The sequence below is a fragment of the Ciconia boyciana genome, chromosome 26 (genome assembly GCF_034638445.1).
Source record: "Ciconia boyciana chromosome 26, ASM3463844v1, whole genome shotgun sequence".
Lineage (NCBI taxonomy): Eukaryota > Metazoa > Chordata > Aves > Ciconiiformes > Ciconiidae > Ciconia > Ciconia boyciana.
Genome location: NC_132959.1, coordinates 2,563,876 through 2,590,897, shown reverse-complemented (window position 1 = coordinate 2,590,897; position 27,022 = coordinate 2,563,876). Strand labels below are relative to the sequence as shown.

Below are 27,022 nucleotides of genomic sequence, written 5' to 3'. Positions count from 1 at the left end.
GCCCCTGCCAGGCCAGGGGGAGATGTAGGGTCCTTGGAGGGGGGTTTGGGGTACCTGGCGGCCGTGCACCCCTCGTCCCCCTGTTGCTCTACGTTTCCTGGCCCTCGCTGCTGTCACTCTGGAGCGTCCCCGTGGTTTTTTCCGGCGGTGGGAAGTGTTTCATCCCCAAGCCCGGGCGGCGCCAGGGATGCAGGCAGAGCACGGCAGTGGGTACCACAGGCTCGAGCATCTCTGCGGGGCTGAGCTTTATTGGTGGAGCTGCTCGTTCAGCCCGGTTCGTTTCCCCCTTTCCCCACCTCCACAACCACCCCCAAGTCCTTCGGGTCAAACCTGGGGGGCTCCTTCACCCCGACGCTGGACCCCGACCTCTCCTGGCTGCATCCGCGTGCCAGCACAATCCAGCCCCCACGGAGGCATCGCCGCCCGCGAGGATGGAGCCGAGGCGGGGGGGTGGCAGAGTCCCGAGCCCCTGGTTGTCCCCAAGGATGGGGAAGGGACGTGTCCCTTCCCGATGGTGCCGGGCTCGAGGGGCCACCGCCTGCCCTCACTGCTCCTCCTTCTCCTTCTCCTTCTCCTCCTCCTCCTCCTCGGGGAGCTTCTTGCGGGTGAAGAAGCCCAGCTGGGGCAAGAAGGAGAGGATGGAGGGGAGCACGAGGACGGCAGGCAGGGCCCGCTGTCCCCTGCTGTCCCCCCCAAGCCGAGCCCAGCCCCGCTCTCACCTTCCACAGGCAGAAGATGATCAGCGCCAGGAGGAGCAGCCCCCCCAGGATGCTGCCCACCAGGATCCAGAGGGAGATGGGCACCCGCTTCCCCTGGATGATTTCAAGCACCATCTGCAGAAAAAGAAGGGTCCTCGGGGAGCAAAGGGGGACGGGGGTGTCCCCACAGGCCTGCGCCTCAGGTTTGGGGGGCTCCTACCTCCCTCCGCTGTGCCCCCTCCTCCAGCACCAGCACCTTGCTCCCCGGGACCCCCAGCCAGACGGTGCTGACGACTTTCACGCTCCTGAATTTAGCCTGGGAATGGGGAAAGGGGGGGTTCAAGCCGTGTTTCCCACCCCGGCCGGACCGCGGCGGGGGGACGGGGTCACGCTTCCCCTCCTCACCCCGCGGAAGAAGTTGTTGTGGATGGTGCGGAGGACGTGGACGGAGACCTCCCCGCCGCGGTCCAGCCGCCCCAGCCGGCAGCTCAGCTCCTGGCACCAGGCGTTGCTGCAGTCCTAGGGGGAGCAAATGTGGGGTGATGTGGTGGGGACCCCCCCCCCCGCCCAAACCCCAGCTCGGGGGGGGCAATGCGGCGACGCTCACCAGCCTGTCCACGTGCAGCAGGTCTTCGGGGTGCACGGGGACCACCGTGGCCGTGCCCCGCTGCCGTGGCTCCTTGGGGGGGGTCTGCAGCACGCAGGTAGCCTGGGCGGGGGGAGAGAAGCCGGGCCTAGCAGCGGAACGGGGTGCAGGGACCCCCCCCCCCCCAGGACCCCCGACTCACGTTGTCGGCCAGGACACGTGTGACGGAGAGGAAGGTGGCGTGGTGGTAGCCCAGGGCTGGCAGGGCCATGCGCAGGGTGAGGTTTCGGACCGGGTAGCACCCAAAATTCTGCACCTGGAGGCGGGGGGAAGAGCGGGGTGAGCCAGGATCCCCCAGACCCCCCCCCCCCTTTGCCCCCCCTGTATCTCCTCACCTTCACTGTGGTCTTGAATTCGGGGCCGGGGCCGTGGGGGAAGGTGCCGAGCGGGTGAACCTCGTAGCGGTGCAGGTTGGCATCGCTGCCGGGACGAGAGCGGGGCCGGAGCCTGCGTCTCCGCCGCCTCCATCCCCAGCACCGCGAAGCCCCCCATCTTTGCCCCGCTCCCCCCAGCCCTACCTGGAGAGGAAGAGGTCGGGCTCGTAGCGGATGGGGGCAGAAAGCCGGACCGCGTTGTCCTCCAGCGTCGCCTCGGTGCTGTCGCTGCAGAGGGGGGGGGACGTGGCCGTGGGGAGCTCGGGAGGACCCCCGGACCCCCCCCCCACCGCCTCGGCCACCCCACGGGGTGAAGCCCCCCACCCCGCTCCTACCTGCTGGCCTCGAGGGTGACCTCGGCTCCGTCAAGGAGGACGGAGCAGCTGAACTCCAGCTCCAGGGTGAAGGAGACCTGGGGGTGAGCGGGGCCGTGAGCAGGGTGGGAGGGGTGCGAGGGGGCAGTGGGGGTCCCCGGGGGGGTCCCTGGGGGGCCCCCGGTCCCCTACCTTGGCCAGCGAGCGGAAGACGGGGTAGCCAACGCTGCAGAGCCGGCGGTGACCCCCCAGCGCCGTGCACTCCAGCTTCACCGGGCCGGTGTCCTGTGGAGGGGGGGACGTCACCTGCGGCCGGATGGGGACGGGGACGGGAGTGCTGGGAGCTGGGGGGGCTCGGGCTGAGCACAGGGGTGGGGGGCCCTGTGGGGCCACATGGAGCCCCCACCTCCCCCTGGGATGGGCTGGGGGGACCCATATGGGGCTGGGGGACCCATACGGGGCCAAGAGACCCCCCCACCGCCCCCCGGGATGGGTTGGGGGACCCATACGGGGCCAAGGGACCCCCCCACCTCCCCCCGGGATGGGTTGGGGGACCCATACGGGGCCAAGGGACCCCCCACCTCCCCCCGGGATGGGTTGGGGGACCCATACGGGGCCAAGGAACCCCCACCTCCCCCGGGATGGGTTGGGGGACCCATACGGGGCCAAGGGACCCCCCCACCGCCCCCCGGGATGGGTTGGGGGACCCATACGGGGCCAAGGGACCCCCCCACCTCCCCCCGGGATGGGTTGGGGATGAGAATGGGCTGGAGGGTCTATATAAGACTGGAGAGACCCCAACCTTTGTCCTGGGATGGACTGGGGGGGCTGTATGGGGCTGGAAGGACTACGATGTCTTGGAGGGGCTGGGGGGGCCCACGCCGGTCTGGGGAACCCCCCCCGGCCCCGTACCTGAAGCGCGAGGCTGGAGAAGTGGAGGTTGCTGGAGAAGCGGAGGAGCAGGCTGGCGTTGTAGGCGTTCTCCTTCTTGTTCTCCAGGACCACGTCCACCACCACCTTCCTCCTGCCCTTGCGCAGGACGTGGGGGCTCTGCCTGCAGCCGTCGGGGTGGTTACGGCCCCGGGGGGGCTCCCGGGACACGGCTCAGCCCCGGGACCCCTCGGGGCCACCCCATACCTGGAGCCCGCGATGTCCATGGTGGCCCTGAGCACCAGGTCCGTGACGCACTCGTTGTCCTCCCCGCAGTCCTTGAAGAAGGGGATCTGGAAGGAGCTGGGTGTGATCCCGGTGCCGGGAGAACCAGGGATAATGCTGGAGCCGGCCACCCCCCCCCGCTCCGGCACCCACCAGTTTCCGGACAGTGGTGGGGGATGTCTCATCCAGCACCGGCCCGGTGGCTTCGGCCATGGCCAACCTCACCGTGAAGCTGAGGGGTCGCAGATAGTCCGTGGTGTCCTGGGGAGGGCGGAGAGGTCCCCGTCAGCCCCCAGTGCTGCTGGGGGGGTGGAAGAAGACACCCGTGCCCCGGGGAGGGGCTCACCAGGACGTGGAAGGGGAAGCGGAGGCAGCTCTGCCTCCCCAGCGAGAGCTCGAGGCGGCGTTGCAGCAGGCGTCGGGCACCCGAGTCGAAGGCAGCTCGGGCTCCCGCTGTCCTCTCCTCCAGGGACACGTTGTACCGGAGCTCTGTGTGGGGACGAGGAGGGGGGGTCGGTGGCTTGGGGCCACCCGTGGGGTTGGGGACAGCCCAGAGATGCTCTGGGGACACGCAGGGACGCTCTGGGGACACGAGGGATGCTCCGGGGATGCTCTGGGGACACCCAGGGATGCTCTGGGGACACGAGGGATGCTCCGGGGATGCTCTGGGGACACCCAGGGATGCTCTGGGGACACGAGGGATGCTCTGGGGACACGAGGGATGCTCTGGGGACATGAGGGATGCTCCAGGGATGCTCTGGGGACACCCAGGGATGCTCTGGGGACATGAGGGATGCTCCAGGGATGCTCCGGGGACACCCAGGGATGCTCTGGGGACACGAGGGATGCTCTGGGGACATGAGGGATGCTCTGGGGACACCCAGGGATGCTCTGGGGACACGAGGGATGCTCCGGGGATGCTCTGGGGACACCCAGGGATGCTCTGGGGACACGAGGGATGCTCCGGGGATGCTCTGGGGACACGAGGGATGCTCTGGGGACACGAGGGATGCTCCGGGGATGCTCTGGGGACACGAGGGATGCTCCAGGGATGCTCCGGGGACACCCAGGGATGCTCTGGGGACACGAGGGATGCTCTGGGGATGCTCTGGGGACACCCAGGGATGCTCTGGGGACACGAGGGATGCTCTGGGGACACGAGGGATGCTCCAGGGATGCTCTGGGGACACGAGGGATGCTCTGGGGATGCTCTGGGGACACCCAGGGATGCTCTGGGGACACGAGGGATGCTCCGGGGATGCTCTGGGGACACCCAGGGATGCTCTGGGGACACGAGGGATGCTCTGGGGACACGAGGGATGCTCCAGGGATGCTCTGGGGACACCCAGGGATGCTCTGGGGACACGAGGGATGCTCTGGGGACATGAGGGATGCTCTGGGGACACCCAGGGATGCTCTGGGGATGCTCTGGGGACACCCAGGGATGCTCTGGGGACACGAGGGATGCTCTGGGGACATGAGGGATGCTCTGGGGACACCCAGGGATGCTCCGGGGATGCTCTGGGGACACCCAGGGATGCTCTGGGGACACGAGGGATGCTCCGGGGACACCCAGGGATGCTCTGGGGACAACATCTAGATACTGCAGTGAGTCTGGGGACATCAGAGGGATGCTCCAGGGGTGCCCTGGGGATGCAGCAGGGGTGTTCCAGGGACACCCCGAGGATGCTCTCGAGATGCTCCAGGGATGGCAGAGGGATGCTCTGGTGACACTCAGGGGACACCCAGGGACGCTCCAGGGACACCCAGGGACGCTCCGGGGACGCTCCGGGGCCAGGCGCCCGGCAGGCCCTCCCAGCCCCCAGCACTCACCAATATCCCTGTCCCTCTGGCTCCGGGCTCGGGTCCCGGCACGGAAGCAGACCCTGGCCCGGAGGCAGACGGCGCCGGTGCCGCCGCGTTGGCAGTTCTTCTGGATGACGTTGATGGTCGGGGGCTCCACCGTCAGCGACGTGTTGACCTGGACAATCTGGCGGGAGCTGGCAGCGAGGGGACAGTGTCACACCGCGGGGGGTGTCCCCCCACATCGCACCAGGACGCTCAGGGGGACGGTGACACCCATCGCTGCACCGTCCCCGGGCTCTCCTCCTCTTATAGCAAGGGGAAACCGAGGCACGGGGGAGGCCAGGAGATGCCCGAGAGCATCCCGCCAGGCACGGCTGAGCCCGGTGGCCCCGCGGGGGCCGGTGGCACAGAGACGTCCCCTCCGCCCGTCCCCGTCCCCAGGACTCACCGCAGCAGCACGGCCGCCCCCTGCGCCCCCACGGCCAGGTCCACCAGCCCGTCCCCGTCCAGGTCCAGCCGCCCGTCCACGCTGCGGCCGAAATAGCTGAGGCTTGGCCCCAGCGCTGCCGCCTCGATGCGCTGGGCAGGCGAGAGCAGGCAGAGCCGTGGCTTCGCTGCTGGCTCCTACGAGGTTGTGCTCAACCTCATGGACCCCCCCCGGATGGCAGCGAGACCCCCCCGCCCCCCCAGCCCCATCTCACCTGCTTGTAATGGGGCAGGAGGGTGCCCGGGGCACCGTGGTAGACGTAGACGGCACCGCGGTGCCCGTCCTCCAGCGGAGCCCCCACCACCACGTCGTTGAAGCCGTCGTGGTTGAGATCCGGCACGGCGGCCAGGGCGTAGCCGAACCGGGAGTCCTGTGGCTTCTTGTCGGCGTGCAGGGTGCCGGCGGGGGCCAGGAGCCGCTGGGGGGGCACAGGGTGGCCCTCGGTACCCCACGGTGCCGGGTCCGGCCCGGTGTTGCTCCACGCCTGAGCCCCAGGAGGTGGGGGGGCAGGGGGATCCCCTGGGCTGTGCATCCCCCCCCGACCCCACTGCATCTCCCTGACCATGCTGTCCCCCCCACAAACCCTGCTGTGCCCCCCCCAACCCCGCCATGTCCCCCCAGTCCCACTGCACCCCCTGACCCCGCTGCGCCCCCCAAGCCCCCTGCATCCCCTCCAACCCCCTGCATCCCCCCAGTCCCACTGCATCCCGCAACCCTGTTGTGTCCCCTGATCCCCCGATCCCCCGGCATCCCCCAGCCCCACTGCACCTCCCCAACCCCCGGCATCCCCCCAGTCCCCCGGCACCCCCAGCCCCTCACCTGCCCCACTCTGTACAGATACACTCTCCCTGTCTCCCTGCTCTGGGCACCCAGGTACATGGGAGCTGCCACCAGCAGCACGTCGGTCACCCCGTCACCGTCCACGTCCAGGGCGCACACCTCGCTGCCGAAGTAGGAGCCGATCTGCCGGACGCAGCGGGCCGGCGTGAGGCTGGGGGCTACCGGCAGCCCCTTCCCATGGCCGCCCGTGTCGTCCCCCCCCGCCCGGCAAGCCCTACCTGCTCCCCCGTCAGCGCCTGGGCCACCGTCACGGTCCCCGTGGTGCCCATCTCGAAGAGGAGCACCTTGCCCTTGTGCTGGAAGCGAGGGGCTCCGGCCACGAACAGGCGCTGCCCGCCGGGCAGCCGCAGCGAGGAGACGGCGTAACCTGGTGGGAGAGCCCGGGCATCAGCGGCAGGGAAAAGCCCTGGCGTGGGTGGTGCCGATCCCCGGCCACCCTGTGTCCCTGGGACACCCAACATCCCCAGGGCACCCGACATCACTGGGACACCCAACGTCCCTGGGACACCCAACGTCCCTGGGACAACCAGCATCCCTGGGGCACCCAACGTCCCCAGGGCACCCAGCATCCCCAGGGCACCCGACATCACTGGGACACCCAACGTCCCTGGGACAACCAGCATCCCTGGGGCACCCAACATCCCCGGGGCACCCAACGTCCCCGGGACAACCAGCATCCCTGGGGCACCCAACATCCCCGGGGCACCCAACGTCCCCGGGACAACCAGCATCCCTGGGGCACCCAACGTCCCCAGGGCACCCAACGTCCCCGGGGCACCCAGCGTCCCTGGGGCACCCAACATCCTCGGGACACCCAGCATCCCCAGGGCACCCAGCATCCCCAGGGCACCCAACATCCCTGGGGCACCCAACGTCCCTGGGACACCCAACGTCCTGGGACAACCAGCATCCCTGGGGCACCCAACATCCCCAGGGCACCCAACGTCCCCGGGGCACCCAGCGTCCCCGGGGCACCCAGCATCCCCAGGGCACCCAACATCACTGGGACACCCAACATCACTGGGACACCCAACATCACTGGGACACTCAACGTCCCTGGGACAACCAGCATCCCTGGGGCACCCAGCGTCCCTGGGGCACCCAACATCCTCGGGGCACCCAGCATCCCCAGGGCACCCAACATCCCTGGGGCACCCAACATCCCCGGGGCACCCAACGTCCCCGGGGCACCCAGCGTCCCCGGGGCACCCAGCATCCCCGGGACAAGCAGCATCCCTGGGGCACCCAACATCCCTGGGGCACCCAACGTCCCCAGGGCACCCAACATCCCCGGGGCACCCAGCGTCCCCGGGGCACCCAGCATCCCCAGGGCACCCAACATCACTGGGACACCCAACATCACTGGGACACTCAACGTCCCTGGGACAACCAGCATCCCTGGGGCACCCAGCGTCCCCAGGGCACCCAATGTCCCCGGGGCACCCAGCGTCCCCGGGACACCCAGCGTCCCCAGGGCACCCAACATCCCTGGGGCACCCAACATCCCCGGGGCACCCAACGTCCCCGGGGCACCCAGCGTCCCCGGGGCACCCAGCGTCCCCGGGGCACCCAGCATCCCCAGGGCACCCGACATCACTGGGACACCCAACGTCCCTGGGACACCCAACGTCCCTGGGACAACCAGCATCCCTGGGGCACCCAACGTCCCCAGGGCACCCAACGTCCCCAGGGCACCCAACGTCCCCGGGGCACCCAGCGTCCCCGGGGCACCCAGCATCCCCGGGACAAGCAGCATCCCTGGGGCACCCAACATCCTCGGGACACCCAGCATCCCCAGGGCACCCAGCATCCCCGGTCCCCTGGCAATGCCCAGGACACCACCATCCCATTCGCCCCACATCCCTGGGGTGCTGAGCATCCCTGGTTCACCCCAAATCCCTGGGACACGGAGCATCCCTGGCTGGCCCCACATCCCTGGCTGGCCCCACATCCCTGGCTCGCCCCACATCCCTGGCTGGCCCCACATCCCTGGCTGGCCCCACATCCCTGCTTCACCCCACATCCCTGGCTCGCCCCACATCCCTGGCTGGCCCCACATCCCTGCGACATCCCCCCGCCCCGTACCCAAATAAGCCGCGTGATTCTTCAGCTCCAGCGGGAGCTCCTTCCGGAAGGCTCTCCGCGGGGGGACGACGCGGCCGCGCCGGCTCTCCTCCAGCACGGCCCCGTCCCAGTCGTAGGCTCCCACCGCGCCGAAGAGGATCCCGTCCTGGGGGGGGGCCAAGGGGGGGGCGACACGGTGCTGCGGCGGGCCGCGAGCGCGGGGAAGGCGTGCGTCGCGTGCCTGGAGGCCAGCGCGCACGCGGCGATGCCTCGCCGTCCCCAAACCCTCCCCGCCGGAAAAATGTCACCCGCCCAGCCCGGGACACGCGGCGCCCGGCGTGACGGGGACGCGCGGCCCCGGGAGGCGCCGAGGGTGATTTTTCCGCTTCTGCAAAGCCCCTTCGTGGGCCGGACGCCGCCCGCCCCGGCAGCCTCACCTCCAGGAGGTGGACGGAGAAGCCGATCTGGGACATCTCCAGCTCGAAGGAGCTCTCGTTGTCCCCGTGGGTGCCTGGGAGGGGAAGGAGACGGCTCCCCTCCAGATGTGCTTCCAGCTGGGGTTTTTCTCCACTCCCCCCCCCCCCCCGCCGCCCCTCGCCGGGGTCCGGGCCCGGATCCGGCCCCTCGTCACCTTCCAGACTGAAGATGCGGTCGCCCAAGGCGTCCACGATGTCATTGAGGGCGGCCTCGTCGGTGACGTTGAAGAAGTATTTCTCGTCCGGGTCGCTGGCGATGTACTTGATCTCGCGGATGAAATCCTCGGGGTCCTGCTGCCGGCGCAGGTAGTGCCCCAGCACCTGGGGAGCGGGCACCCAGCGTCGGCCGGGGGCCGGATCCCGACCCCGGCGCAGCCGGGACGGGGGTCCCCCACGGCAGCACGGCGCGAAGGGGGAACGGGGAAACTGAGGCACGGCGCCTGCTCCCGACTGGCGGGCGTCCGCTCACCGCGATGGCGTAGCGGGTGACGTTGCGCCTCTCGCACTCCGCCAGCGCCTCGGGCAGCTCCTCGCCGTCGTGGGACTCCCCGTCCGTCACCACGATCATCAGCCGGGTGGCGTCCGCCCGCCCGCCCCGCTCGGGGCTGAAGGCTTCGGTGCTGCCGGGAAGGACAGGACCCCGATCCCGACCCCGACCCTGACCTTGACCCCAGGCCCGATCCCAACCCCGACCCTGACCCTGATGCCAAGCCCAGCCCCGACCCCAATCCCAACCCCAACCCCAATCCCAACCCCGATCCCGACCCCAATCTCGATCTTGACCCCATCCCAATCCCAATCCCAATCCCAACCCTGACCCCGATCCTGATTCTGATCCTAATCCCGACCCCAATCCCCATCCCAGGTCCTCTCCTGATCCCAAACCGGATCCTGACCCCGATCCCAACCCCGATCCCGGTCCCAACCCCAATCTCGGTCTTGACCCCTATCCCAATCCCAACCCCAACCCTGACCCCAATCCTGACCCCGATCCCAATCCCAATCCTGATTCTGATCCTAATCCTGACCCCAATCCCCATCCCAGGTCCCCTCCTGATCCCAGACCGGATCCTGACCCCGATCCCAACCCCAATCCCGGTCCCAACCCCAATCTCAGTCTCGACTCCAATCCCAATCCCAGTCCCAACCCCAACCCTGACCCCAATCCTGACCCCAATCCCAATCCTGATCCTGATTCTGATCCTAATCCCAACCCCAATCCCCATCCCAGGTCCGCTCCCGATCCCAGACCGGATCCTGACCCCGATCCCAACCCCGATCCCGGTCCCAACCCCAATCTCAGTCTCAACTCCAATCCCCATCCCAATCCCAACCCCGATCCCGATCCCCACCCCAATCTCAGTCTCGGCTCCAATCCCAATCCCAGTCCCAATCCCAACCCCGACCCCGACGCCGCCCCCGACGCCGACGCGGTGCGCACCAAGCCTGGCGGACGGCGAGGGCGGTGCGCGTCTCCCGGCCCTCCTGCCGGCTGATGTTCTTGGCCGCCTCCACCACCTCCTCCGCCGTCCGGTACCGGCCCAGCGCCCACTCGTGCACCGCCCGCTCCCCGTACTGCAGCACCCCCACCTGCGCCGAGCCGGGCGCTCAGCCCGCGGGGCCGCCCCGCACCCCCCAACGTCCCCCGACGCGCCGTGCGTCCCCGGCCGGCGAAGGGCACCCCCGAGCCCCCGAGAGCACCCCCAGCTGGCATCGCCCCGCGGGTGGCGTCGCCCCGGGGACAAAGGCATGGCCCCAGGGTCGGCGGCGTGGCCGTGGGGACAACGGCATCACCCCAGGGGTGGCATCGCCCCAGGGACGACAGCATCGCCCTGGGGACAATGGCATTGCCCCAGGGGTGGCATCATCACAGGGTCAGCAGCGTGGCCCTGGGGACAATGGCATCTCCCCAGGGATGTCAGCATCACCCCAGGGGTGGCATCGCCCCAGGGACGACAGCATGGCCCTGGGGACAATGGCATTGCCCCAGGGGTGGCATCGCCGCAGGGTCAGCAGCGTGGCCCTGGGGACAATGGCATCACCCCAGGGGTGGCATCGCCCCAGGGACGACAGCATGGCCCTGGGGACAATGGCATTGCCCCAGGGGTGGCATCATCACAGGGTCAGCAGCGTGGCCGTGGGGACAATGGCATCACCGCAGGGGTGGCATTGCCCCAGGGACAACAGCATCGCCCTGGGGACAATGGCATTGCCCCAGGGGTGGCATCGCCGCAGGGTCAGCAGCGTGGCCCTGGGGACAATGGCATCACCCCAGGGGTGGCATCGCCCCAGGGACGACAGCATGGCCCTGGGGACAATGGCATTGCCCCAGGGGTGGCATCGCCGCAGGGTCAGCGGCATGGCCCTGGGGACAATGGCATCACCCCAGGGGTGGCATCGCCCCAGGGACAACAGCATCGCCCTGGGGACAATGGCATTGCCCCAGGGGTGGCATCGCTGCAGGGTCAGCAGCGTGGCCCTGGGGACAATGGCAGTGCCCTGGGGACAATGGCATCTCCCCAGGGATGTCAGCATCACCCCAGGGGTGGCATCGCCCCAGGGACGACAGCTTCGCCCTGGGGACAATGGCATTGTCCTGGGGACGACGGCATCACCCCAGGGGTGGCATCGCCACAGGGTCAGCAGCACGGCCCTGGGGACAACAGCATTGCCCCAAGGATGATGGCAGTGCCCTGGGGACAATGGCATCACTGCGGGATTGCCCTGGGGACAATGGCATCGTCCTGGGGACAACGGCATCACCCCAGGGGTGACGGCGTTGCCCTGGGTATGATGGCATCATCTGGGGGGACCTCATCACCCCAGGGAGAATGACGTCGTCCTGGATGTGGCATGGCCCTGGGGACACCGGCATGGCCGCGGGGACACTGTCATGGCCCTGGGGACACCGGCATGGCCGTGGGGACACCACCTCACCTGGATCTGCCCGGGCCCGATGAAGAACTTGCTGAGGATGTTGCTGAGGAAGTTCTGCACCTCGTACCAGGGGTAGATGCTGTTGGAGCCGTCCAGGACGATGACGATGTCCAGGTAGGTGGAGCAGCCTGCCAAGGGGGACACGGCTGGCACCGACACGGCACGGCGTGTCCCATCCCGGCGTGTCCCATCCCGGCGTGTCCCATCCCGGTGTGTCCCGTCCTGGCATGTCCTATCCTGGCGTGTCCCATCCCAGTGCGTCCCACCCCGGCGTGTCCCAACCCAGCGTGTCCCGTCCCGGCGTGTCCCGTCCCGGCGTGTCCCACCCCGGCGTGTCCCACCCTGGCGTGTCCCACCCCGGCGTGTCCCGTCCCGGCGTGTCCCACCCCGGCGTGTCCCGTCCCGGCGTGTCCCGTCCCGGCGTGTCCCATCCCAGCGCGTCCCACCCCGGCGTGTCCCAACCCAGCGTGTCCCGTCCCGGCGTGTCCCGTCCCGGCGTGTCCCATCCCGGCGTGTCCCACCCCGGCGTGTCCCACCCTGTCCCGTCCCGGGCCCCGCAGACGGCAGCCGCCCCGACTCACGCTGCGCCGTGGGCGCGATGGTCCCCACCGGCCGGAGGTCACCATCCAGCCGGGTGCAGATGCCGGTGCTGAAGACGGAGGTGCCGCACGCCTGGGACCAAAGCGGGGCGCAAGCCTGGGGGGGTGACGGGGACGACACGGAGCATGGGCTGGGACCTGACCCCCCCCCCGTGCCCGGCCGTGCCTCAGTTTCCCTTTGGGGGAGGCTCCTCTCACCACGAAGCCGCCGTCCTTGGAGTCCAGGAGGGTCATCCCGAAGTGCACGTTGCGGCCGGCGCCGGGGGACGGCCAGGGCGCGGAGGATCCTCGGTGCCGGGGAAAGAGAGGCGCCGGGGGTCAGCGCTGGCGTGACCCCCCGAGCCCCACCGCGGCCGTGCCGGCACCGATGCCGGCCTGGAAAGGGCAAAGCCGGGCACGGACGCGGCCACCCGTCCCCACGGGGCATGGCGGTACCGAGGTTGGCTTTGGCGCACGTGGCGTTGGGGGGTCCCACGCGACACCTGTAGACGTCACCTTGGCGGTCGCCGTCCCAAGGGGCCCCCACCAGCAGCCTGCGGGGGGACGCGGCGGCAGCGTGAGGGGACGCCGGCCGGGTCACCGCCACCACCCCGCTCGGGCTTGGCCACAGCATTTCGGGGCGCAGAGCCAAACCCTGCCCGCCCCCGCCGCTGGCACGGTGCCACGGCGTTTCCGCCACCGGCCCCGGGCTGCCGGCGGTTTCCGTCCGTCCGTCCGTCCGTCTGGCTGGCCGGCCTGCCTGCCTTTGATCCGCATCCCAACCGCCGGCACAGCCGCCGGGGCCCCCCCCGGTTCTACCGATGGGACCCTTATTTTCACGCCCCCACCCGCAGCCGTGCCGGGGCAAAGCACAAAGCCGCGGCGAGTCTTAAAACCCCATTTCTGCCCCCAGAAAACACTGGGGGGGCTTTGCTGTCCAGCCCCCTGCCTCAGTTTCCCCCTCCCTGCCCCAGTTTCCCCCTCCCTGCCTCAGTTTCCCCCTCCCTGCCTCAGTTTCCCCTTCCTGCCTCAGTTTCCCCCTCCCTGCCCCAGTTTCCCCTTCCTGCCCCAGTTTCCCCTCCCTGCCTCAGTTTCCCCTCCCTGCCCCAGTTTCCCCCTCCCTGCCTCAGTTTCCCCTCCCTGCCTCAGTTTCCCCTCCCTGCCCCAGTTTCCCCTCCCTGCCTCAGTTTCCCCTCCCTGCCCCAGTTTCCCCCTCCCTGCCTCAGTTTCCCTCTCCCTGCCTCAGTTTCCCCCTCCCTGCCTCAGTTTCCCTTCCCTGCCTCAGTTTCCCCTCCCCAGGGCATCACAAGCCGTGCATCCCCCCATCCCTTAGCCCTGCCCCACACATCTGCCCCATGGCATGTGCCTGGGGGGGGGTGGGGGGGTGTCCAAGCCCCACGGGTGTCCCCACGCCCCGTCCCCCGCCCCCTGGGTGCCACTCACCACTTCTCCCCGCCGCCCGCCCGCTGCAGCACCTTGTAGCCAAACTGGGCCTCAGCTGGCCCCTGGAAGAGCCACGGCCGCCTCACGTCGACATTGAACCCCACGCACAGCCCTGGGGGGGGCAGCGAGCCCTGAGGGGGGGGCACCCACGGACCCGGGTGTCCCGCAGCCCCCCCCACCCTACACCCATCCATAGGGACAGGGCTGCTTCGGCGCAACCCCCAAACCGCGCAGCCCCCCCGTAACCTGATTTTTTTTGGGGGGGGTGCGCTGCTGGGAGCACCCAAAACCAGCACCCCACAGACTGCGCCCAGCACCCAACGTACGGCACCCATCGCCCACCCAGCGGGGAATTATAAAGGGGGGGGGATGGGGGAGATGGGGGATGGGGTTTGGGGCGGCGGGCGTTGGGTGGGAGGGTGAAGAGGCTGCGTGGGGAGTCGTGGCACGACCCTGGCACCCATGGGTGCTGGGGGTGACCATCGCCCCGTTGGGGTGGAAACCTGTGGGGAAAGGGGGGGAGCCTGGCCCGGGGGGGGTGTTTCGGGGGGGGGAGTGTCTCGGGAGGGTGGGGTGTCTCAGGGGGGCTGGCTGTGGCCGTGGTCCCCGTCCTGGGGGGGTGTGGGGGAGAGGTGCTGGGTGCTGGGTGCTGAGCACCCCGTGTGCGGCTCCAAGGAGCCCACAGACAGCACCCGGCACCCCAAATGCAGCACCCGGCACCCCACGTACAGCACCCAGCACCCTACATATAGCACCCAGCACCCCAAATGCAGCGCCCGGCACCCCACGTACAGCACCCAGCACCCCACGTACAGCACCGAGCACCCTACATATAGCACCCAGCACCCCAAATGCGGCACCCCGTGTACAGCACCGAGCACCCCAAATGCAGCACCCGGCACCCCAAATGCAGCACCCGGCACCCCATGTACAGCACCCGGCACCCCACATACAGCACCGAGCACCCCAAATGCAGCACCCGGCACCCCAAAATGCAGCACCGAGCACCCCACATACAGCACCCAGCACCCCAAATGCGGCACCCCGTGTACAGCACCGAGCGCCCTAAATGCAGCACCCGGCACCCCAAATGCAGCACCCGGCACCCCACGTACAGCACCGAGCGCCCCACGTACAGCACCGAGCGCCCTACATATAGCACCCGGCACCCCAAATGCAGCACCCGGCACCCCATGTACAGCACCCAGCACCCCACGTACAGCACCGAGCGCCCCAAATGCAGCACCCAGCACCCCAAATGCAGCACCCGGCACCCCATGTACAGCACCCGGCACCCCACGTACAGCACTGAGCGCCCCAAATGCAGCACCCAGCACCCCAAATGCAGCACCCGGCACCCCACGTACAGCACCGAGCGCCCCAAATGCAGCACCCAGCACCCCAAATGCAGCACCCGGCACCCCATGTACAGCACCCGGCACCCCATGTACAGCACCGAGCGCCCTACATATAGCACCCAGCACCCCAAATGCAGCACCCGGCACCCCACGTACAGCACCGAGCACCCCTCATACAGCACCCAGCACCCCAAATGCAGCACCCGGCACCCCATGTACAGCACCCGGCACCCCATGTACAGCACCGAGCGCCCCAAATGCAGCACCCGGCACCCCAAATGCAGCACCCGGCACCCCATGTACAGCACCCGGCACCCCAAATGCAGCACCCGGCACCCCAAAATGCAGCACCCGGCACCCCAAAATGCAGCACCGAGCACCCCACATACAGCACCCAGCACCCCAAATGCAGCACCCGGCACCCCATGTACAGCACCCAGCACCCCACAGGCAGCACTGAGCACCCCTCATACAGCACCCAGCACCCCAAATGCAGCACCCGGCACCCCATAATGTGGCACTGAGCACCCCACATACAGCACCCAGCACCCCCAGTACAACACTGAGCACCCCAAATGCAGCACCCAGCACCCCAAATGCAGCACCCAGCACCCCAGGAGGCCCCGGGGCGGACAAGGACAACTCGGGGGTTTCCATTTCAGGGGCCCCAGGGTCCGTCTTTGCCTCCAAGCGACCGGCGAGCGGCCGCACCCCCCATCCCCTCCGCTCCCCACCGGCTCCGGGTGGGGAAACTGAGGCACGGGGAGGCCAAGGGCCGCCTCCGAGGCCAGCACCGGCTGCCTCAGTTTCCCCAGCCGGCAGGGCACGGCCAGGGACAGCGCGGCCGTGCCCCGACGGGACGGAGATGGGCTGGGGACCCAGCCGCGGGCCTCCCCCTGGGGAGGGTGGAAAAAACCCACCCTTTTTCATCTTTTTTTTCCCCTAAAACGTAGATTTTCCATTAAAGTGGGTTTTTTAGTTCCTCTTAGTGGGGTTTGGCTTCCTTCCACGCCGGCACCGGCCCCTTCCCAGCCCCATCCCCAAGCCCAGGGGGGTTTTGGGGTCTCCCCTCCCTCAAAAAACCCCCCAAAATACATTGAGGAGGGGGGCTCAGGCCCCAAACCAGGCGTTTTTCCCCCAAACCCCCCTGACGGGCTCGGCGGCGGCATCCGCACCCACCCGAGCGCTGGGTTAACGGGCACCAGCTCGCCACCGGCCCCCCAACACCGCGGCACCCCCAAACGCCTCCCATTCACCTCCCCCAAAAAAAAAACCCCAAACCCAAACAACCCTTTTTGCCCAAATCCGGCTGGATTTTGGGGTGCCGTTACCTGGGAGCAGGAGCAGCGCTGGGAGAAGCCACCGGCACCCAGCACCCTCCATCGCCCCACCGCCGCCGCAGCCGCCGGCGTGGGCCCTCCGCGGCTCAAAGGTTACTCTGTCTCCGTATGGGATATTTTTTTTTTTTTCCTCTTTTTTTAATATATTTTTTTTCCCTCCTCCTTCATCTTCAATTGGCTGCTAAAAATAAACTGCCAGAGGTTTGGTTGGTTGGTTTTTTTTTTTTTTTTTTTTGGGGGGGGATGGAGTTAGGGAAAAAAAAAAAAGCAAAGTGGAGAAAAACATGGAAAAAACAAAAAAAACAGGAGAGGGAAGGGGGGGGGGCTCCTGGGGGGCAGCGGGGCGCTCGGGGTGCTGCTAAAGAGGGTTTTTTTCCCCTTTTCCCGGCAAAGCGGTCGCTGCTGGGGGGGACAGCGTGTCCCCTCGTGTCCCCCCCCCGGGAAGGTGGGGGGAGGGGTGTCCGTCCGTCCGTCCGTCCGTCCCGTGGACGCGGACGTGGCGGGGCCCCCGTGGCTGGGGACCCCCCCTGGGGGGCAGGGATGGGGGGTTTGGGGGTCGCTGCTGGTCCCCGCGGCCACTCCGTGGACCGAGGGTGGCCACGTCCTCCGGGTGGCACTGCCACCTCCCGGACGCCGTCCTCATCTCCCGTCCCTTTGGAGGAGGTGGAGAAGATGGGGTGACCTCGGTGAGGACCCCCCTCCCCGCCCCCCGCCCTCCCACCCCAACACCCGCTCCGTGAGCCGCCCCGACAGGGGAAACCGAGGCGGGCGGGATGCGCAGCGCTTGGCGGCACCCCAAGACCCATCGACGGGCACGGGGCGAGAGAGGCCACCGCTACGTGGTGGCATCCACGGCCGTCTCCTCCTCGCCAGCGCCGGGACCGAGCCCCCCGGGGCTGCCCAAGAGGCTACGGAGCTGAAGCCAGAAGAAGGGGCGTCTCCCGGGCTCGCGGGGCCACTCCAGGTACGTCTTGGTGCCCAACATCTTCCGGAGCCGGGCGAAACGCCGGGGCAAACCCCGAGCGTCGATGGGTTCCTTCACCACCAAGATGACGTCCTCGCTGCCCAGCCCCACGGCGCGCTGGTGGGCGAAGTAGAGCTCGTAGTTGCACCACTCGCTGTCGACGAAGCTGCGGGAGAGGACGAAGATGACCTTGGCGCTCCTCTCGATGTTCTCCACGATGTTATCGATGATCCAGCGGCCCGGCGTGAAGTCCCGCTCGTGGATGCAGAGCCGGTAAGGCGGCGTGGTGCTCTCCAGCCGGCGCAGAAGCTCCTGGCGAACCCAGCCGGCATCGGCGCGGCTGTAGGAGATGAAGGCGTGGTAGGAGCAGCGCCGCGCCGTGCCCGTCCGCCGCGCGCCGTACTTGGCGCGCACCAACCGGTACGTGGCTCGCAGATACCAACCGGCGTCCAGCTTCCAGCAGAGCACGGCGCACGCTGCCACCGCCACCGCCGTGCTGGCCACCGCCACGGCCACCAGCGCCGGCACGTTGCATTCCAAGGGACGCGGGGCGTAGGCGGCCACGGCCGTGTCCAGCAGCGGCTCGGGGTGGTAGCAGGTCCAGTTGCGGGGCCAGTCGGCCAAGGTGGGTCGTCCCCGTCGCCGCGTCTCCTCCAAGAACAGGTAGAGGTCACAGGTGCAGTGGTAGGGGTTGTTGCCGGCCGCCAGGCTAACGAGCTGCGGCATGTTGACGAAGGAGCCATGGTTGATGACGCCGAAGGAGTTGCCGTCGATGGCCAGCACCTCCAAACGGGGGCACGTCCACTCGGAGGGGATGAACTTGATCTTGTTGCCGCTCAACCGCAGCTCCCGCAGCCGGGGGCTTCGGGTGAAGTAGTCCATGTCCAAGCGGTCGAGCTGGGAGTAGGAGAGGTCCAGGTACTCGAGGGTGGTGGGCAGGCACCCGAAGGTGCCCACCGTCACCCGGTTGTGGCGCAGGGCCAGCCAACGCAAGGTGGGAGTCCATTGGCACGTCTCCTGCAGGCTGCCCAAGCCATTGTGGCTGGCGTCGAGGCGGGCGAGCCGGGGCCAGGTCCGCGTCAAGGCGGCCACCACAGCCAGGCTCCGGAGCTGGTTGGTGGCCAAGACGAAGCTCTCCAGCTTGGGCATGACGCCCCGGTAGTCGCAACGTTGGTTGTAGATATAACCGTCTTCCAGACGGTTGCTGGAGATGTCCAAGGCCTCCACGTTGCGCATCTCGCCCCAGGCATCGCAGGGGACGTAGTTGAAGTTGACGTTGACGATGGAGAGGGCGGCCACGCCGCTCAACCACGTGAAGGTCCAGTCGAAACGCAGGACGTCGGGGTTGCTGATGTCCTGCAGCAAGAGGCGGTCGAGCCGTGGGGCAGCCACCCCCACGTCAGAGCTGTTCCGCCAGGGCGAGCGGGCAAAGTCGATGGCCACCAGTGCCAAGTCACGGACGCGGGAGCGTTGGACGTTGAGCAGGGCCAAGCGGAGGAGGTTCTCGTTGAACTTGCCCCGGTAGAAGACCAACTTGGTGATCTGCAACTCAGCCAAGCCGGCGAAGGGATCGGCGTCACCGGCGTAGTAGGTGAACTCGAAGAGGTTACGGAAACGCAGGTAGTCGAGGGGTTTGCCCCGCAGGTCCCGCAGCATCACCGGCAGAGCTGCCGCGCTCTTGTCCAAGGCCATGTCGCACCACAGCTCCGTGGTGTTCAGCCACGAGAAAGCCCCGGCTTCGTACCGCTGCAGGCTGGAGGCCGACTTGATGGCAAACTTCTGCAGCGCCGTGTCCTTCAAGGCAGCGAAGTCCCGCCGGGAGATTTCCCGCAGCAGCGGCCCCCCCAGCGACAGCTCCTGCAACCGCCGCAGCCTGCCGAAGACGCCGTCCAACGCCGCGCTGCGGTAGAGGTTGTTGGACATGTCCAGCCGACGGAGGTTGACCAACGGTCGCAACGCCGGCGCCGGGATGCTTTCGAGGGAGTTGTTGAAGAGCCGGAGATGCTCCAAGAGGAGGTTGGAGAGGAAGGCGTCCGGCGCCACGCGGGAGATGTTGTTGTAGCCCAGATCCAGGTGCCGTAGCCGGGTCATGCCGGCAAAGTCGCCCGCCGTGATCTCCCGTAGCTTGTTGTAGGAGAGGTCGAGGCTGCGCAGGCTGCTGGGGAGGCCGCGGGGCACCCGCAGCAGGTCCTGCCCCTTGCACAGCCCCGTCCCGTTGTCGGCGTCGACGCGGCACGGCGGCCACGCCGCGTCCCCCGCCAGCGCCAGCAGCACCAGGCACCAGACCCCCCGGGCGCCGGCGGCTGGGGGAGGCCGCATGGCCTCCGGCGTGGCAGCGGGGTGGCCGGGGCGGTGCCGCTGGTGGCGGGAGCAGGGACGGGGCTGGAGGGGGCATCCGGGCATCCCCGCGGAGCCGGCCTGCGAGGGGAGAGGGGCGTCAGGGGCGACAGCGGTGCCGCGAGCCCCCATCGCCGGGAAGCGCCGGGATCGACGGCGGGGGGACACCGGGGCAGGGCGGGAGGTGGCACCTGGGTCCGGCGGGATGGGGACGGGTAAATCCTCCCTTGGGGACCGGATCCCAGGGGGGAGCGGGGACTGGATCTGGGGTGTTGGGTCCCCGGGGGTCAGGGACTGGATGCCGGGGGATTGGATCCATTGGATCCCGGGGGGAGGGGTGTCAGGGACTGGATCCCGGGGGGGGGTAGGAGACTGGATCCCAGGGGATCCCGGGGGTGGATCCCAGGGGATTGGATCCTGGGGATCCCGGATGGGATCCCGGAGGGATTGGGGGGGTGGGACGGGATCGCAGGGATGAGGAAATGGATCCTAGGGGTATGGGGGACTGGATCCCCAGGGGATCCGGAACCGTACCCTGAGGGGATCAGATTCCAGGGGATCGGGGACTGGATCCCCAGGGGACTGGATGGGGGAGGGGTCAGGGACCAAATCCCAGGGGTCCCCGACCCCAGAGCCAGGGCCCGGGGGGGGTGGAGGGGGGGGTGCAGCCTCGGGGCCCGAATCCCCGGGGCCTCGCGGAGCAGATCCCGTGGGATCTGGGCGACGGGATCCCGCGGGCCGAGGGCCCAACCCAAGGCAAACATCGCACCCGACTCCTCCTCCTCCTCCTCCTCCGAGCCTGGGCTGCACGGAGCAGAGCTGGGGGGCACGGGGGGGGCCCCCCCCAGGCTGAGCCCCCCGGGTTTGCTTCTCCGCTGCTTTTTTCGGGTGGGTTTTATTTTCCAATTGAAATAAAAAAACAATTCGCTTTTTCGCACAGAGGCAAACTTGTGCTCCTCGGCCGCGGGGCGGCTGCGGCCAAGAGGTTTGGTATTTTTATTGGGGGGGGGGGAAATGCAGGAACCTGGAAGAGAAAAACAGACGGGCGTCTGTCCGGCCCCAACGCCGCCGGTGCCCGCGGCACAGCCGGGCCAGGTACGGCCTCCCCGGGGTCGCAGCCCTGCCCGGATTGTCGAGAGCCAAGGGGGGGGGCACACGTGGGGGAGCCACCCTGCTTCACCCTAAAAGCGTCCCCCCCGCCTCCCCCGCTCCTCCGCTGGCGGGGAAAGGAGGAAAAAACACCTGGAAAGGGGCCAAGGCGGCGGCGGTCGGGTGGGGGAGCGGCTGGCGGGGTCCCCGCCGTGTCCTCGGGGTCCCCGCCGTGTCCCACCCCCCCGCCCCCCCACCGTGATCCCGTCCTCGGAGGGAAACGCCCGCGCCCCGTGTCGCCGCTCGCACCCACGTGGGGAAACCGAGGCACGGGCGACCCTCGTCCCGCCCCGCCAAAACCCTTCCTCGTTCCCGACGCCGGCCCGGCACAAACGTCGCGGGAGCACCCGGTCGCCCCCCACCCAAAAAAACCACCCCCCCCAATTCCCCTTCCCACCCCCTCTCCCCGGCCAGACCCTGCTCACCCCACACGGCGCCTGGCATGCAGCGACTTTGCCAGGTCTCAGCCAGGGCGGGACCGGCAGCGGCCGCGTCCAGGAACCGCCGGGGCAGCAAGGCCGCGGCGGCACGAAGCCGGCCGGGCCGGCAGGCGCTGCGGCGGGACGGGAGGGGGGGGACGGAGCCCCCCCCTCGGCCGCGCTTTGCTCCCGGGAGCTTTGCGGCCCCGGGTCCCCAGAGCCTCCCGCGCCCCGAAACGGCGTCGCCCCGCGTGCCGGGGGCCGGTGCTGCCAGCCCAGCACCCCCGGCCCAGGTCAGTACCACCAGCCCAGCACCCCCAGTTCGGCCCAGTGCCCCCAGCCCAGCACCCCCAGCCCATCCCAGTACCCCCCAGTCCAGCCCAGTATCCCTCCTCCAGCTCGGTGTCCCCAACCCAGCCCAGCACCCCCAGTCCATCCCAGTGTCCCCAGTCCAGCTCAGAGCCCCCAGCCCATCCCAGTGCTCCCAGTCCAGCACCTTCAGCTCCAGCTCAGAGCCCCCAGCCCAGCCCAGTGCCCCCAGTCCAGCTCAGAGCCCCCAGCCCAGCACCCCCACCCATCCCAGTGCTCCCAGTCCAGCACCTTCAGCTCCAGCTCAGAGCCCCCAGTCCATCCCAGTGCCCCCAGCTCAGAGTCCCCAGTCCACCCCAGTGCCCCCAGTCCAGCACCTCCAGCTCCAGCTCAGAGCCCCCAGTCCATCCCAGTGCTCCCAGTCCAGCACCCCCAGCTCCAGCTCAGAGCCCCCAGTCCATCCCAGTGCCCCCAGTTCAGCACCCCCAGCTCCAGCTCAGAGCCCCCAGTCCATCCCAGTGCCCCCAGTCCAGCACCCCCAGCTCCAGCTCAGAGCCCCCAGTCCATCCCAGTGCCCCCAGCTCAGAGTCCCCAGTCCACCCCAGTGCTCCCAGTCCAGCACCCCCAGCTCCAGCTCAGAGCCCCCAGCCCATCCCAGTGTCCCCAGTCCAGCTCAGAGCCCCCAGTCCATCCCAGTGCTCCCAGTCCAGCACCTTCAGCTCCAGCTCAGAGCCCCCAGTCCATCCCAGTGCCCCCAGTCCAGCTCAGAGCCCCCAGCCCAGCACCCCCACCCATCCCAGTGCTCCCAGTCCAGCACCTTCAGCTCCAGCTCAGAGCCCCCAGTCCACCCCAGTGCCCCCAGTCCAGCTCAGAGCCCCCAGCCCAGCCCAGTGCCCCCAGCCCATCCCAGTGCTCCCAGTCCAGCACCCCCAGCTCCAGCTCAGAGCCCCCAGTCCATCCCAGTGCCCCCAGCTCAGAGTCCCCAGTCCACCCCAGTGCTCCCAGTTCAGCACCCCCAGCTCCAGCTCAGAGCCCCCAGTCCATCCCAGTGCCCCCAGTTCAGCACCCCCAGCTCCAGCTCAGAGCCCCCAGTCCATCCCAGTGCCCCCAGCCCAGCACCCCCAGCTCCAGCTCAGAGCCCCCAGTCCATCCCAGTGCCCCCAGCTCAGAGTCCCCAGTCCACCCCAGTGCTCCCAGTCCAGCACCCCCAGCTCCAGCTCAGAGCCCCCAGCCCATCCCAGTGCCCCCAGTCCAGCTCAGAGCCCCCAGTCCATCCCAGTGCCCCCAGTCCAGCACCCCCAGCTCCAGCTCAGAGCCCCCAGTCCATCCCAGTGCCCCCAGTCCAGCTCAGAGCCCCCAGCCCAGCACCCCACCCATCCCAGTGCTCCCAGTCCAGCACCTTCAGCTCCAGCTCAGAGCCCCCAGTCCATCCCAGTGCCCCCAGTCCAGCACTCCCAGCTCCAGCTCAGAGTCCCCAGTCCACCCCAGTGCCCCCAGTCCAGCACACCCAGCTCCAGCTCAGAGCCCCCAGCCCATCCCAGTGCCCCCAGTCCAGCACCCCCAGCTCCAGCTCAGAGCCCCCAGTCCAGCCCAGTGCCCCCAGCTCAGAGTCCCCAGTCCACCCCAGTGCTCCCAGTCCAGCACCCCCAGCTCCAGCTCAGAGCCCCCAGTCCAGCCCAGTGCCCCCAGCTCAGAGTCCCCGTCCACCCCAGTGCTCCCAGTCCAGCACCCCCAGCTCCAGCTCAGAGCCCCCAGCCCATCCCAGTGCCCCCAGTCCAGCTCAGAGCCCCAGTGCTCCCAGTCCAGCACCCAGCTCCAGCTCAGAGTCCCCAGTCCACCCCAGTGCCCCCAGTCCAGCACCTCCAGCTCCAGCTCAGAGCCCCCAGTCCATCCCAGTGCTCCCAGTCCAGCACTCCCAGCTCCAGCTCAGAGCCCCCAGTCCATCCCAGTGCCCCTAGCCCAGCACCCCAGCTCCAGCTCAGAGCCCCCAGCCCATCCCAGTGCCCCCAGCTCAGAGCCCCCAGTCCACCCCAGTGCTCCCAGAGCACCCCAGCTCCATCCCAGTGCTCCCAGTTCAGCACCCCCAGCTCCAGCTCAGAGCCCCCAGTCCATCCCAGTGCTCCCAGTCCAGCACCCCCAGCTCCAGCTCAGAGCCCCCAGTCCATCCCAGTGCCCCCAGCTCAGAGTCCCCAGTCCATCCCAGTGCTCCCAGTCCAGCACCCCCAGCTCCAGCTCAGAGCCCCCAGCCCAGCCCAGTGCCCCCAGCTCAGAGTCCCCAGTCCACCCCAGTGCTCCCAGTCCAGCACCCCCAGCTCCAGCTCAGAGCCCCCAGCCCATCCCAGTGCCCCCAGTCCAGCTCAGAGCCCCCAGTCCAGCCCAGTGCCCCCAGCTCAGAGTCCCCAGTCCACCCCAGTGCCCCCAGTCCAGCACCTCCAGCTCCAGCTCAGAGCCCCCAGTCCATCCCAGTGCTCCCAGTCCAGCACCCCCAGCTCCAGCTCAGAGCCCCCAGTCCATCCCAGTGCCCCCAGCTCAGAGCCCCCAGTCCACCCCAGTGCTCCCAGTCCAGCACCCCAGCTCCAGCTCAGAGCCCCCAGTCCATCCCAGTGCCCCCAGTCCAGCTCAGAGCCCCCAGTCCATCCCAGTGCCCCCAGCTCAGAGCCCCCAGCCCATCCCAGTGCTCCCAGTTCAGCACCCCCAGCTCCAGCTCAGAGCCCCAATCCATCCCAGTGCTCCCAGTCCAGCACCCCCAGCTCCAGCTCAGAGCCCCCAGTCCATCCCAGTGCCCCCAGTCCAGCTCAGAGCCCCCAGTTGAGCTCAGAGCCCCCAGCCCATCCCAGTGCCCCCAGTCCTTCCCCACACCCACCCAGTACAACCCCCCTCCCCTCCCTCCCCTCCCCTCGATGATGCCCCGGCTCCGTCCCTCTGCACCCGGGGGGGGTCCCGGGGCCGGGGGGGGTCGCCCCCGCAGAGCCGGAAACACGGACACGTCCAGCAGACTGACCTCGAGCCTCCTTAATTACCACCTAACGAAGACCCTGCTCCACCAAGGGCGAGGTTCCCTATCTAGGGCTTTCTAGAAGACCACGGAATAGAAAAATACGTAGAAAAGCAGGTAGGAAACCGCCCCAAATCGGCGTTTCCAGGCTCTGCCGCGACGACGCGCAGGTCCCACGGCGGTCGCGGCCGTCGGGGGAGCGACCCCAGCACCTCCTGCCCGGCTCATTAACGAGTGAACTTGGCTGACGGTCGCTGGTTTTGGTTTCGGTTGCGGGGTTTCTCCTGCCTGGCGGCCGCAGGGGGGTGGCTGGGACGGGCTCTGGAAAGAAATCTGCACCAGCTGTAGTTAGTTCAGTAATTACGCTAATTAGGTGGAATTAGCAGCTCGAACCCGGTCCCTGCTCCCCCGAGGTATGACGTGTATTCTCTTTATAGTCCAAATACTTGGATAAATGGATTTTTTTTTATTATTAAAGATGATCCTGCTAAGTAACGGGGATCTTTTGGTCTGAAATAGCTGATTTAGGAGGAGGGCCGGGGGCCCAGCCAGGCTCCCGCGTCCTCTAACGGCCACGACCGAGCTTCCCCAGGCAAAGCGGGGACGGAGGCAGGAGGGGGCCCCGGGACGGTTCCCGGGGACGGGAAACCCCCGGAAGGTTCTGGCGGGTGCTGAGGGACCAGCCCAGACCGGGGGAGGACTCCCCGCCCCGCACAAAGCACTTCCGAAGGCGTTCGGGGACGGGGTGCCGTGGGTCGGGGTGCCGTGGGTCGGGGACGGGAAGGGGACGGGGTGCCGTGGGTCGGGGTGCCGTGGGTCGGGGACGAGAAGGGGACAGGGTGCCGTGGGTCGGGGTGCCGTGGGTCAGGGACGGGAAGGGGACGGGGTGCCGTGGGTCGGGGTGCCGTGGGTTGGGGTGCCGTGGGTCGGGGACGGGAAGGGGACAGGGTGCCGTGGGTCGGGGTGCCGTGGGTCAGGGACGGGAAGGGGATGGGGTGCCGTGGGTCGGGGTGCCGTGGGCTGGGGACGGGAAGGGACGGGGTGCCGTGGGTCGGGGACGGGAAGGGGACGGGGTGCCGTGGGTCGGGGTGCCGTGGGTCGGGGACGGGGTGCCGTGGGTCGGGGACGGGAAGGGGACGGGGTGCCGTGGGTCGGGGTGCCGTGGGTCGGGGTGCCGTGGGTCGGGGACGGGGTGCCGTGGGTCGGGGTGCCGTGGGTCGGGGACGGGAAGGGGTCGGGGTGCCGTGGGTCGGGGACGGGGTGCCGTGGGTCGGGGTGCCGTGGGTCAGGGACGGGAAGGGGATGGGGTGCCGGGGGTCGGGGACGGGAAGGGACGGGGTGCCGTGGGTCGGGGTGCCGTGGGTCGGGGACGGGAAGGGGACGGGGTGCCGTGGGTCGGGGTGCCGTGGGTCGGGGACGGGAAGGGGACGGGGGGCCGTGGGCCGGGGTGCCGTGGGTCAGGGACGGGAAGGGGATGGGGTGCCGTGGGTCGGGGACGGGAAGGGGACGGGGTGCCGTGGGTTGGGGTGCCGTGGGTCGGGGACGGGAAGGGGTCGGGGTGCCGTGGGTCGGGGACGGGGTGCCGTGGGTCGGGGTGCCGTGGGTCAGGGACGGGAAGGGGATGGGGTGCCGTGGGTCGGGGTGCCGTGGGTCAGGGACGGGAAGGGGACGGGGTGCCGTGGGTCGGGGTGCCGTGGGTCGGGGACGGGAAGGGGACAGGGTGCCGTGGGTCGGGGTGCCGTGGGTCAGGGACGGGAAGGGGATGGGGTGCCGTGGGTCGGGGTGCCGTGGGTCAGGGACGGGAAGGGGACGGGGTGCCGTGGGTCGGGGTGCCGTGGGTCAGGGACGGGAAGGGGACGGGGTGCCGTGGGTCGGGGTGCCGTGGGTCGGGGACGGGAAGGGGACGGGGTGCCGTGGGTCGGGGTGCCGTGGGTCGGTCAGCAGCCGGCAGCGGCAGCTGCCGCAGGCAAGAGCGGGCAGGGCCGGGGAACCCCAGGAAAGGGAGGCTCCCCCCGAGCCAGGGGGCACCGGGACCTGGACCCACCCCCCCCGAGCCAGCGCAGGGACCCCCAGATCCCTCAACCCCTTCACTTCCGTATTTAACACAAAAATGAAGGATGAAAATGAAATAAATGGGAAAATTCCTCAACCCCTTCACCTCCGCATTTAATGTGAAAACTGAGGGTGAAAACTCAACCCCTTCCCTTCCGCATTCAATATAAAAATTAAGGATGAAAATGAAATAAATGGGAAAACTCCTCAACCCCTTCCCTTTTGTATTTAATATAAAAATTAAGGATGAAAATGAAGGATGAAAATGAAATAGGAAGATT

General features: G+C 68.7%; 2 protein-coding genes across 8 annotated transcripts; both read right to left on the bottom strand.

The window, feature by feature from the left end:
* Positions 1-140: 140 nt before the first annotated feature.
* ITGA10 (integrin subunit alpha 10) lies at positions 141-16,627 on the bottom strand. Of its 5 annotated transcripts, none has more exons than XM_072846599.1 (30): positions 16,508-16,627; positions 13,819-13,930; positions 12,832-12,929; positions 12,595-12,683; positions 12,379-12,493; positions 11,798-11,925; positions 10,302-10,450; positions 9,330-9,480; positions 9,016-9,181; positions 8,822-8,895; positions 8,406-8,583; positions 6,539-6,687; positions 6,300-6,443; positions 5,695-5,898; positions 5,442-5,572; positions 5,021-5,187; positions 3,534-3,676; positions 3,341-3,448; positions 3,170-3,255; positions 2,945-3,086; positions 2,225-2,338; positions 2,054-2,130; positions 1,863-1,946; positions 1,680-1,764; positions 1,487-1,600; positions 1,306-1,407; positions 1,104-1,217; positions 919-1,014; positions 720-833; positions 141-619 (listed from the first exon to the last, which is right to left on the bottom strand). In XM_072846599.1, the coding sequence occupies exons 1-30, from the start codon at positions 16,557-16,559 to the stop codon at positions 545-547; spliced, it is 3,561 nt and encodes a 1,186-aa protein (XP_072702700.1). In that variant the 5' UTR covers positions 16,560-16,627; the 3' UTR covers positions 141-544. The 5 variants fall into 5 exon arrangements, with proteins under 5 accessions (XP_072702700.1, XP_072702701.1, XP_072702702.1 ...); XM_072846600.1 differs by having other exon boundaries at positions 2,225-2,317; XM_072846601.1 differs by having other exon boundaries at positions 8,406-8,550.
* A 623-nt stretch (positions 16,628-17,250) lies between these two features.
* Positions 17,251-21,484, bottom strand: LOC140644135 (toll-like receptor 2). 3 transcript variants are annotated; one of them, XM_072846693.1, is made up of 2 exons: positions 21,392-21,484; positions 17,251-19,898 (listed from the first exon to the last, which is right to left on the bottom strand). In XM_072846693.1, the coding sequence occupies exon 2, from the start codon at positions 19,881-19,883 to the stop codon at positions 17,352-17,354; it is 2,532 nt and encodes an 843-aa protein (XP_072702794.1). In that variant the 5' UTR covers positions 19,884-19,898; positions 21,392-21,484; the 3' UTR covers positions 17,251-17,351. The 3 variants fall into 3 exon arrangements, with proteins under 3 accessions (XP_072702794.1, XP_072702795.1, XP_072702796.1); XM_072846694.1 differs by lacking the exon at positions 21,392-21,484 and adding an exon at positions 20,352-20,573; XM_072846695.1 differs by lacking the exon at positions 21,392-21,484 and having other exon boundaries at positions 17,405-17,820; positions 17,924-20,080.
* Between the last annotated feature and the right edge of the window lie 5,538 nt (positions 21,485-27,022).